The sequence below is a fragment of the Chelonoidis abingdonii genome, chromosome 22 (assembly GCF_003597395.2).
Source record: "Chelonoidis abingdonii isolate Lonesome George chromosome 22, CheloAbing_2.0, whole genome shotgun sequence".
NCBI lineage: Eukaryota > Metazoa > Chordata > Testudines > Testudinidae > Chelonoidis > Chelonoidis abingdonii.
In genome coordinates, this window is record NC_133790.1 from 31,574,492 (window position 1) to 31,586,090 (window position 11,599).

At 51.0% G+C, this 11,599-nt stretch overlaps 1 protein-coding gene across 3 annotated transcripts in view; it reads right to left on the reverse strand.

Moving 5' to 3' along the window:
- Window positions 1-10,185, reverse strand: part of THOC5 (THO complex subunit 5) — a 28,755-nt gene extending 18,570 nt beyond the window's left edge. Inside the window, exons 1-8 of one of the 3 annotated variants that reach the window (XM_032764626.2) lie at window positions 10,121-10,185; window positions 8,675-8,785; window positions 7,771-7,914; window positions 6,484-6,597; window positions 4,701-4,798; window positions 3,894-4,040; window positions 1,017-1,131; window positions 234-366 (exon numbers count right to left, since the gene is read on the reverse strand). In XM_032764626.2, the coding sequence (XP_032620517.1) occupies window positions 234-366; window positions 1,017-1,131; window positions 3,894-4,040; window positions 4,701-4,798; window positions 6,484-6,597; window positions 7,771-7,914; window positions 8,675-8,770 (847 nt within the window). In that variant the 5' untranslated portion in view covers window positions 8,771-8,785; window positions 10,121-10,185. Of the gene's footprint in view, window positions 1-233; window positions 367-1,016; window positions 1,132-3,893; window positions 4,041-4,700; window positions 4,799-6,483; window positions 6,618-7,770; window positions 7,915-8,674; window positions 8,787-9,237; window positions 9,315-10,120 lie in introns of those variants that run through there. The other 2 variants (XM_032764625.2, XM_032764629.2) reach the window with 2 other exon arrangements.
- Between the last annotated feature and the right edge of the window lie 1,414 nt (window positions 10,186-11,599).

An 11,599-nucleotide genomic window follows, 5' to 3' on the forward strand; every position in this document is an offset into this window, starting at 1 on the left:
CAAGAGCAGCAGTGGAGGAGCTACACAAGGTGTGCAGAAGCAGCAGAGGCAGAGTGGATCGGATGAAGCAGAGTCATCCACGAGTCTTGCAGCAGCAGGGTTTTCTGCAGGCAGCTGTGAAATTTGGTCCATGGGGGATGGACTCCCCGCTCCCCTCAGATCACAGCTTTCAATGACACAGATGAAGGCGGTCTCAACCGCCTTACCCCCACTCCCCCAGCATTGATACTCACCACAGGCCTGACCATAGGCATTGGCTTGGACAAAGAGAACATAGAGAGGTGGTGGCAAGTGTCTAGCCGTCTCATACTGCTTGTGTGCCTGGTCGAAAGGCATGAAGAGATACTCTTGGACAGGGAGGGAGGCCTGGCAGGACACAAATCACACATGCACCATTAGCACTGGGATTGTTTGCACACCAGCCCAGTTACCAAGTGGTTTGTGCTCTATGCTGCAGTGCAGGAGACCTGGAACCTGTGCCAGGAGCATACACAACCCTCTGGACAGAGACGATCCTTGGGGTGTTCAGCAGCAGCCACCAGAGGTAACCGGGGGAGGACTAATGGCTCTGTAGACAGGAGAGAACGCACTTCCTTCACCCACTCTTCTCAGTCAAGTCTGATGCAAGGGGAGGAAGCTACAACTGCTCTCCATGGAAGGTCTCATCTAACGAGTCTTCTGCCAGCACCTCGGCAGGGGCCGCTGCACAATGAGATTGCACAGGAAATCCTTGCCCTGTGAGGATCTGGAAGCGCAGGTAAAGGAGCAGGAAATTGTTCGGAGGTGTTGGAACTGCCTCAGTCCCCATGCTCTCAGTGCTCTGAACCTCCCTTTCTGTGGATTCAGACAGCCTGTCCCCACACTATCTACCTCCCAACCACTGAGGATTAGAGGGCAGACAGGCGAGGGCCAGCACAAAGGGGCTCTGATCCACCTAGCAGGAAACACACAGACTCTCACTGCAAGCAGCCAGTCTCCCAGGCAAAGAGGAGTGCTGAGTTAAGCTCAGGAAGTACCTGCATGATGCTGTTGAGCCGGGGCTGGAGGCTGCTCAGATATTCCTTCTTCACTTCTATCTCCTTCAGGATCTTCTCCTTGTTGGCTAGACACTCCTTATACTTCTCCGCCAGCCTGCACAAAAGAAGCTCATTTACAGCACTGCGTTCACAAAGGAGACAGATGTCAGACCAGAATCTCTGCTTCCTGTTGGTGCATTTCTAAACCTCAGGATCCAGAGCTCCTGATTCCACCGTCAGGGGCTCCTGAACCAAGATAGCTCACTCTATGCTTTGAAGTCAGCTTCAGAGCCTATTTCGATCAGCATCTGACCTTGCTGTCGCCTCTGAAGTGATGTGATAAATGAAGAGTTCGTTAAAAATCCAAGGGAAAGGCAAGACAAACAGCAAGAAACTTAGCAGAGCTGGAAAACTGGGAAAGTTGAAAAGAACTCTGAAGAGAGTTCAAGAGAGTGTGAATCTGTTAAGAGAGAACTGTTGAGGTGGGATCTCTGCATAGAACTTCTCAGATTTGGGTTGCCTGTGGAAGCAGCCCAACTCCATTCCAGACTAGCTGGTCCCTTCTGGCTTTGGAATCTATGAAAATAAAACTGAGGAGAAACTAGAGAAACTTGGAGAGTAAATGTGCCATTTAGTAAACACAGCAACATATTCCAAGTGCTCTTCTACTCGAAGTAATGACGACATATGAATGGCCTCTCCTTACTCCCCAGATCAGATCCCATATTAGCATCTCAACTGCTGACTTTAGTGACAAAGCACATTCATGGTGCTTTATTGGGTCTGTTAGCCCTGCAGAGCTAAAACAGCTACAGGAAAGTCTTCTCCATCAGGTGCTGTCATCAGAAGTGTTTTGTTTTTTTAATTTTTATTAAGTGCCTATCAATAATAGCTGTGCAAACCCATGGAGGACAATGAGGTTTCACATATCACTATTTGGCCTAAAGGACCTTTACTACTGGCTCTGATAAATGAGAGAGAGACCAGCTTGACTCTCAGAGCCCAAGAGCTGAAACCCCTCTCACCACCTTTAATTTGTGAACTGGGGACAATTGCTGATCAGAAAACGGTTCTTTCGCCCCTGTGATTCTTTTCAGCAAAAATCAGAACGCCTGAAAATCAAAATATTTTGATTTGGAAATGCCACTGCAGGGTCTGAAAGGAGTTGTACTTTGGGTGTCCATTGCTACCATTCTGCTTGAAACAGGCTCCTTGATTGGTCTGCATGTCCCAGGATGTACCATGGTCTCCACTCTTGAAGAGGGATGGCATGTATCATAGCAGTTTTGCATCACAGCAGATGAAGTCCAGCTGGGGAGCCTGGCCCATAGAGAAGAATGAGGCAGCCAAACTACAGCTCCCACTGCACACTGCAGTAGCATTTCAGAATCAAAATATTTCAGCTTTTGAGCATTCAGTCTTTCACCCCAAACAAATGGAGGTTTCCCATGGAAAGCAGAGCCGTTCTGTGAAAAATTCTGTTTTGTGGAAAACCCCATTTTCCATCAGAAAAACAGTTTTGACAGAAAGGCTAAGGCTGTTTGGAATGGAACCACTGAGAAACACGGAACCCCACAATGCCAGTTTTACACAGGCCCTCACTTAGAAATACAGCTTTAGCTAAGCAGCATGGTCATAAATATCACCTGATGTTATGGGAGGGTGTGACTGGCTGGAGAATGGCAGAAATGGAAAAACCACAAAGCTTCCAGTCAGAATTCTCAGAAATAAAACCTACTTTTAAGCTAGTTCAAGAGACTACACTCCACAAATTAGAGTTGCCAAGCGAGGGGACGCAACCATGAACACTGTAGGCACTAGGGCTAGGATTTGCACAAGTGACTAGTGATTTAACCACACCTTCCACTCACGTCTGTGGAGAAACCTCACTCTAGCTTTCTTTGCTTTTTAAAGACGGTTTCCAATGTGCAGACATTTTCAGTGGGGCACTAAAGCAATCCTTTGGCAGGATGCTCCTTCTGAGGTTACTGATGGATGATTTCAGACTGGTGATGGCTAAGCCCGTTAATGATGACCCCTTGGAAAACAGCAACGGACAAAGAATTGCGTGCTCTCACCACCACCTTGTGGTTCAACTAGCACAAATTCACAGCCATGGACTTGCCAGAAGCTCTTCATGACAGGCCGAGTTTCATGTGTCTGTGTGCCGCATGATCAACTGCACTAAAAAGACTAAGACTCCCCCATCTAGTACAGGATTGCATGTCAATTCCACAGCCAGTCTTGTGGACACTGGATTTCACAGGCACACAGCTGATCAGATCTAAGTACTGCCACCATGGTCGCATTGCTGGCCCACTCCTTGCGACAAGAATCAGCTTCCAGAGACAATGAAGTCAAGTGGCCCTATTAAAAAGCATGGCTCTATATGAGGCTGCCTGAATCAATGACATCAGAGTTATATCCCTCATAATATACACCTCCCCTTCCTTGTTTGATCCAGGGAGCTCTTATGCTTTTAAAATGCAGAATTACACTCTTCACAGCCCACTTCTGTAAAACAATGGGTGCTGTTCTTCTGGGAAGAGACTGGGGCATAGTTCCAGTCCCCTTTCATTAGTCACGTGAGAGAAGACTCCCTGAACTGAGAAACAGGATCAAGACACCGTTCGGAATAAAACAAACTACTGTACAGTAGAAACAGTTCTGAGAGACAGGCCTGTCTGTGAGTTACAAAGAGATCTGCCATTTGTCCTTTAGTAACTAGCTTAAACTGACTGTGTAGCCTCTCTTTTTTGTTACTGTACCGTTTGGTTATTTTCAAAGAGCATGTCCCTGGGCTATGATGTATACACCAGCAAACGCTTGGTGCCAGATAGAGACAGGACTGATCTGAATGGTGGCCCGCTGGCTTACCTTTTGCGCTGCTCCAGTTCCCAGTCGAGGCGCGCCAGGGTCTGTTGGTGGGGCTCATTGAGGGTGATGTCAGGTTTGCTGATTTCTGGAGGAGCCTCTTTGTAAAATTCATCCACGCTCACTAGATCAATCTCCTCATGTTTTGACCTGCAGAGATGGAGGAAAGATGAGTCTGGGGGAGGCTGGGAATCCCAGTGCAGAGCTGAACCATTACCAGCAATCTCACAACCTCAGCATTCACTGTTTCCCAATTATGAGACCTACTTTGCAACATGCATTACTACAGTTCCAGAGAGCAAAATGGCAACAGTTCAAATTTGAACATGGCCATTCCTTTCCTGCGTGTTGGCGGCACATGTTCCCTGCCTGGCTGTGTCTCCTGGGATTTACTGAGGAGTCAGCCGAGGGGCAGTCTCACTTTGTATCAGCTCAGAGATGTGACTGTGGAAGGTGCAGCCTCTGGAATACTACACTGATGCAGTTCAGTTAAGCACTGTAGAGACTAATCCAAAGAAAACTTCCTTAACCAGCATGATTCCTATCAAAAACCTTCAGAGTATTTATCCTGACTGTCCTGACTCTTCCCTACAGACCAGTCTCCTTCCACTCTCCCAAGGAACCTCCAGGATATCCAGATCACATGCCAGAGTCTCAGCCCTAGTATGGCTACATTCAGGATTCTTATGATCTTTCACAGACTGGAGCTAGGGTCTCCTTGTGACTCTAGGCATGACAAGCTCCCTAAGTCCCTTTGTATCTGACACATGCAACTCAAGTTACAGCCTCCTTCTGTTTTGCTGTACTCACTTAAACTCCAGGCATTTGGTGATCTCCTTCTGCAGATGCATCACCTCATACAACAGGTTCTGGAGTTGCAGGTGATAGGCATCTACTTTCTGCTTTGCCTGAAAGGAGAATGTGAGCAGGTGAGTGTAAAAATCACAGTGCAGATAAATCCGGAATTAATAGAGCAACGTGCCTAACAGATGGCAAGGACCAAGGGCTGCCATTTGGAGATGGCAGATATTAGGGAATGGTCATGGTGAAACCCAGGAGATATCATGGACATATGTTGGCACCCCACCACCAGCCTGTACAAAATGGCCTTGAGCTCATTACTAGTGGGGAGATCAGGGTATGCAAGGTGAGAACCAAATCAAATTGGATGTTCTTCTAAAAGATCTGCTCCAGTTCAAAGAATTAATTCTCTAGTCTGTGTTAGATAGGTCAGACCAAATGACCACAGTGGTTCTTTCTGAATCTATAACTATTGCAAACAAAAGCTGCCAGATCAGAAGAGAAGCTGGCTTTGTAACATTATGTGCCTGCTATAAGGACACTGCTAAGGCTTTTCATTCCTGCGGCCACTACTCACTGCAAAAAAGTGTTGCAAATGGGACACCATTGACTGGGTTAGAGCAAGCATGCAGGTATGTAGGGTTCCAGGAGCTAGCCAGTCTGAGAAGGTTCTAAGGCAGTGGTCCCCAAACTTTTTACCTCACGCCCCCCCTTACCTGTCTGCATCTCCCCCCCACCACACACAACCACTGGGAGCGGGGCCGGAAGAGGGACTGTGGTTCTGGGAGGGGCGGAACACAGACAGGAATAACGGGGCAGAGGCTGGGCTGGCAGCCAAGGCCAGCAGCGGAGTTGGGTGGCACTTCCTCCCTGCCCTCTCTGGGGGCTGGCCGCACACCAGTTTGTGGATCCCTGTTCTAAGGAGTTCAGTGGTATCAATTCAGCTCACTTGGAGGTTTATGAGTAATTAATAAGGGTTTATCTTAAACACAGTGTTTGGGATTTACCAGTTACTTCTACACTGATATACTATCAAGATGACAATTACTGGCGCTATGGTAATAGGTGAATCAGAAATACCTAGAGAGGATTTTGATCCCTGCAGAAATCTGCAATCTGAATAAGCAACTTGATTCTTCACATTAAAAATAAAAAAAAAGGATTCATGGCTGAAGCAAGGGACAGGCCACGCCAAGTTGTGGGGAAGAGGCTGCAGCGATTAGCAACAACACAGCTTCTTAGCTCACTACGCGGGTATTTACTTGATAAGAACTTAAGTCAATTTTTTTCAGGAACACTCATCCCTGTGTCTTTATCTCCCACCCAGACCCGTGAATGGTCTGATTGTACCAAGAGCCCTGGGGCCTATAGCCAGCTTGGCTGGGTAACCTTGGGCCAGTCAATTCTCCTCCCTGTACAATGGAGAAAACGATACACCTCCTTTGTAAAGTGCTTTGAGATCTAGGGGTGCAAAGTTCTACACAAGAGTGAGGCACTGTTTTCTTCTCAGTCCTGCTGCACATCAGATCAATAGCAGCTTCTTGACCGTTAAATCATGTCCGAGACATTAAGAGGTGCTGCTGCTTCTTCATTCATTCTAATTATTAGATTATCTGCTTCACTTCAGTGGAGTTTCCCTGTAAGCCTCTAACTCAGAGACCACTTGGATCTAATCCAGGGTGCACTAAGGTACCAGACAGTAACACCCCCTCTCCCTCTGCCATTCCAGAAGATCCCTAACCCCTCTGCCATTCCAGGTAGCATTTCTTTCAATCTCTGGCCTCCACAGTACCTCATGGGTCTGATCTCTCCCCTTCTTCAGTCGAATATGAGCCAAACGGTTGAGTTTCTTCAGGGTCATGAAGTGCATGCAGCTCTGGATCCGACGCTCTTCTATTGCAACAGCCTGACAAGGCGGAAGGAGAGCTGGGGTAAGGAAGTTTACTCACTAGTAACTGTTAATTGAGTAAATTGCCACTGCAGAGACACTGTTACTGTGCACAGGAGAAGTAACTAGAACAAGCAGGGATCTGCAGACCCTGGAAATAAGATGCACATTTTTGGCAGTGAGAGTAATAAACTAATGGAACAATTTACCAAGGGTCAGGTGGATCACTGACAATTTTAAAATCCAGATTGGATGTTTTTCAGGAAGCTCTGCTCTAGGAATTATTTTGAAACAGGTATTCACCCTGTTATACAGGTGGGCAGATGGGATGATCACAACTGTCCCTTCTGGCTTTGGAACCTATGAGATAATTCTCAAAGGTGAAACACTCGTTAATATCTCTAGAACTTCCTAAGGTGCCACACATTTCCAGGCTCACTGGAAACAGACATGTAGGTTTTCTCTCCACACTCTTTCCTTAGTCCAGGAAGGGATCGGAATCACAAGATTCCTCGTGGGCTCAATACAGGGCTCTTTTTTGCTCAGGGGGCCGGTTTCATGACACCCTTCACTGGGATTTAAACCTTTCAGAGACCAAGTGTGTTTGGTTCAATCATCAAACAAGCTTGACTATTACCAGTGGATCTACCCTACCCTGGAAGCACACAGACTTCAGTCAATGCCTTGCACCCTTCTTCCCATTGTATTAGGTGTAGTGACAGCTGCTAGCCTGACAGCCCTGGCTGAAGTCCTCTTCTCAGCCACAGCACAGGCAGCTGCAGTGCCAGCTTTCCCTAAGAGTATGTCTCATCTCTGAGCTGATGTGGCCATCCTGTGGGGGCAAGAGGTGAGTTAAGGTCCATGCTCTTCGCTCTCTAAACAACGGTCATTAGAGTCAGCCTGCTATGTGAACACCTGCCTAGCAGGAACTTGCTTCACACAGGCCCCCAAACAGGCATCAGGCTGGGGTAATCAATAACCTGGGCAGGATTCTCTCCTGTCCCCACACCGGTGTCCTGAGCTATTCAGTCCTCATATGTCATTTGGTTTTGCTGAGACTGTAATAAGTGCCTTCCCCCTTTGTGCATCTTGCTAGGATGCCATGTGGATTTCAAACCCACTGCTTTCCTGGAGCAGCAGAAAGGTATTTAAAAATGCTCAGGGGAAACAACTCTAGGGGCTTCTTTTTACACTGTCTCTGCTGCCTTTGCTCTTCAGATCCTGAATTTCTGCCATGAGCCTCTGAAGTTCCTGGCAGGTTTGCTTGTAGAGTTCATAGTCTTTGCTGGGATCTCGGAGTTCCACCTCCACCTCTTCACTGTAATACTTCACATCCTGCAAAGAGCCAGAAATACAGAGCAGCACTTAACACTCCCCACGCCCTCTTCTGAAAAGCCCCAACCCGGAGTCTCTCAAATCCACACTCCCTCCATTCCAAGTTTAAAGCAGCTTTATGCATCCTGAGAAGATCTGACTAATTGCTGGTGTGGCAAACTCCACCAGGGATCTCAAAGTCTAGCGAGCTAAGAGTGTCTCTTACACTGTCATCAGAGACCAGTATTGGTTCCAACCCCACGTAGTTTGACAATCAAGAGAGGAAAAAGAGCAGTGAGTAAAGTTCTTTCAGTATCAGACAGGATGGAAGACAGTTCATTAGCACTAGGCTCCAGTTTAGTTGCCACCCACACCAACCCCCCTCAATCTTTTCAGGGCCTCTTAAAACACCCCAAGATCTTTTTGGGGGCCAGTGCAAACTTGTGATATAGCAAGAAAATTGCCCAGAGAGCACAAGGTGCAAACTATGGCTCCCAGGGTCATAAACCATTTTTTCCTCAGGACGCTGGCGACTGCTACTGGCGATTGTTGCTAAAATTCCCATTGACTTCAGTAAGGGTAGTGTAAGGCCAACCCTGAGTGCTTTTGAAAAGCTCATCCTTATAATACAGCGTACACACAGGGTGGGTGATATTTTTCTGATGTCAAGAGCTTTTAGAACAAAGCCGTGAGCTGAAGGACAGACTCTTGTACTTCTGCAGCCCTGCAGGCGTCTGATCTGCATGCAGAATTGCACAGGCTTACAATTGTCCCACCCCACCTGGTCAGGGTCAGCCCTGCTCCGCTTGCTCTCCTGCGGGGCCCCGTCAGTGCGGATGACCTTGGGTTTCCTCTTCTTGCTCGAATCAGACGACATTTCTTATTTCACAGGCTGTGGAGCAGGAGAGGAATACAAAAATAGCTGGTCTCCAAAGGGGACTTCCTCAGTTCCTTTGGAACAAACTGGAGCTACTGTCAGAGCGACACCAGTGGGAGGGTAATCCAACCCCTTCCTCCCTATCCTAGTCACTACAACTCGTCGCTGAGTCCTTTCACTGTCAAACCTCCCCTGCTCACTTCTGAGGCCCTCCAGCACTCTGCCTCGTCTGCTTAACCCACCTAGGCTCATCATATCCCCACCCCCAAGGATGTGTCAATGCCTCATTTGTTTGTCTGCTTTTCCCCCCCAGTCATCTCTGTATTGTTTTCCATGCCATGCCTTATACATGAACTCCCTTTGCTTTGGCAAGCCAGTCCCTGTCCTCATTCAAATCCCTCTGTCTCACTGCCCCCAAGGAACAGCCTCAGATGTAACCAAACTCAGCCCAGTTGCTTGACCTAATTGCTGGGAGAGGTCTGTTCCCCCAGCGCTTGGGCACATCACAACTAAAATGGCACGGTTAGCTCTTCGGGGTCCTCGTGCTGAGCTCTTCATGGGACAGATAGAAAGACACGCGTGGAGGCTGCAGATAAAATCATCGTCAGCAGAGGGGATGGGGGTGAGAACCACCACCTCACCCCATTCCTTGTCTCTGCTCTTGGGGGTTCGCTCAGCCAGCACCCCCCATCCCCGGCCAAAACAGCAACCCGCACACGGAGCCTCCTTCCACTGGCTGGGGAAGGGGCAGCGAGAACAGCCCCGCCCCCGAGCAGCGCCCCAACACTGTCCTAAGGGGCCCGGTCCCAACACACATCGCGCCCCCCGGCCACCTGGAGAGAGAAAACTTGTCCATCTCGCCCCCGCCCAGGGCCCCGCCGCGCTTTCCCTCCCGCCGCGAGGCCCATCCGCGAGCCCCCGCCCCAGGGCCCGCGCGCTCCCCTCCCCTTCCCCGGCCGCCCGCGAGCTCCCCCCCCGCCCGAGGTCCCCACCAGAGCTCCCCTCCCCGCCCGGCCCCGAGGGTCCCCAGCTCCCCCCCGCCAGGGCCTCCCGCCGCGCTTCCTCCACTCCGCCCGCCGGCCCGCGGGCCCCGCCGAGCTCCCCCCGCCGAGGGTCCCCACGACCCTCTGTTTTACCCGCGCCCGAGAACGCCCCACCGGAGCTTTCCCCTTCCCGCGGCCCGAGGGTCCCTACGGCTCCCTCCGCCCCAGGGCCCGGGCGCTCCCCCCCACTCCCGCCCGCCGGGCCCGCCGACCCCCTCTTCGCCCGGCCCCAGGGTCCGCCGAGGGCCGCCGAGCTCCCAGTGGCTCCGCCGGCGCTTCCGAGGCCTCCCTGCCGCCGTGCTTCCACCGGGCTCCCGACCCGCCAGCTCCGGACTACGAGCGGAAGCGCCGGGGCAGGAGACGAGTCCGCGGTCAGCGAGGGCTAGAGCGTCCGCCGAGCTATAGCGCCCTCGGGGGGCCCTTAGCGGAGCTGCAGGAGGGAAGGGGCCGGACAGGTCCCTCCAGCCACAGACCAACCCCCCCCGTACCCTTGGGGGAGGGGCCCCAAATCCCCTACTGGAGCCCAGAGATCCAGGATTTGCAGCCCCTCATCTGGGGAACGTGGGGGCCTCTCCCCTGGTCTGCTCCGCGCTTATGGGGCAGCTGGGGGCAGGCAGCTGCCTGCCCCAAGGGGTTCAAGGAGGAGATGGGAGTTGCGGGATGGGACATGGTATCGGGGCCCAGTTGAGCAGCGCTTGGCAAGAGGACTCAGACTTGCTGAGGTCCCCAGGGCCATGGGGGGCGGTTCTGGCTGTTTAGATTCTGCCCCCCAGCCCACTCCCCATCAGGCTGGAGAGGGGCCTGCACCCCCGCTGATGTCTGATGGGCTGGCACTAGCAGGGGTTAGTGGTTCCCAATCTATTGATCATTGTGGGCTGCATATGTGGCCCACAATATGTTAACTGGGCCACAGGTTGAAACCCACAGCACCTCCTGCTAAAACTCCCCGCAGACTCCAGGCTATGCCCAGCACCCCACACCTAAAGAGCACCCCTGGCTTGAAGTGGTTTCCATCTGTCATGGAGTCCCCGGGCGATGCCCTGGAACTGCTCCCCACAAAGCCAGGCAGGACTTTGGGGAGCCTCCTCTCCCTTGGAGCAGACTGTCTCCAGGACAAGAAGCTCACACGTTTTCACCTCCTGGGTCTCTCCTTGGAGCATTCAGCATCCTCTGCCCCTCCATGTGCTTCCCATAGCAAGCCCACCCAGGCGGGGTCCTGGGGAAGCCACCGGGTCCTGCACCCCCACTTCACAGTCAGACTTGACTCTCAGCCAGTCGTAAAGAGAGGTTTCTTAGATGACAGGAACACGGTCCAAAATAGAGCTTGTAGGTACAGAGAACGGGATCTCTCAGCCAGGTCCATTCTGGGGCCCAGTGAGCCAAACAACCCGTCTTCCCTCACTTCCCGTCCCCAGCCAGCTCCAAACTGAAACCCCTCCAGCTCCTCCTTTCTGGCCTTTGTCTCCTTCCTGGCCCAGGAGGTCACCTGATCTCTTTGTTTACCTTTAGCTATTCCCTTGCAAGGGGGAAAGGGCCCTGGCCAATTGTTGCTAGGAGACAGATTGTCAGCCATTTATACACACTGAATACTTTTAATGCATTGGGGAAACTGAGGCACCCACACACTATTCAGAGGAAACATTAAGAACAGTTCCACTATTGTCACACCATCATATTCATAGAATATCAAGGTTGGAAGGGACCTCAGGAGGTATCTAGTCCAACCCCCCTGCTCAAAGCAGGACCAATCCCAATCTCCCTAAATGGTCCCTTCAAAGACTGAACT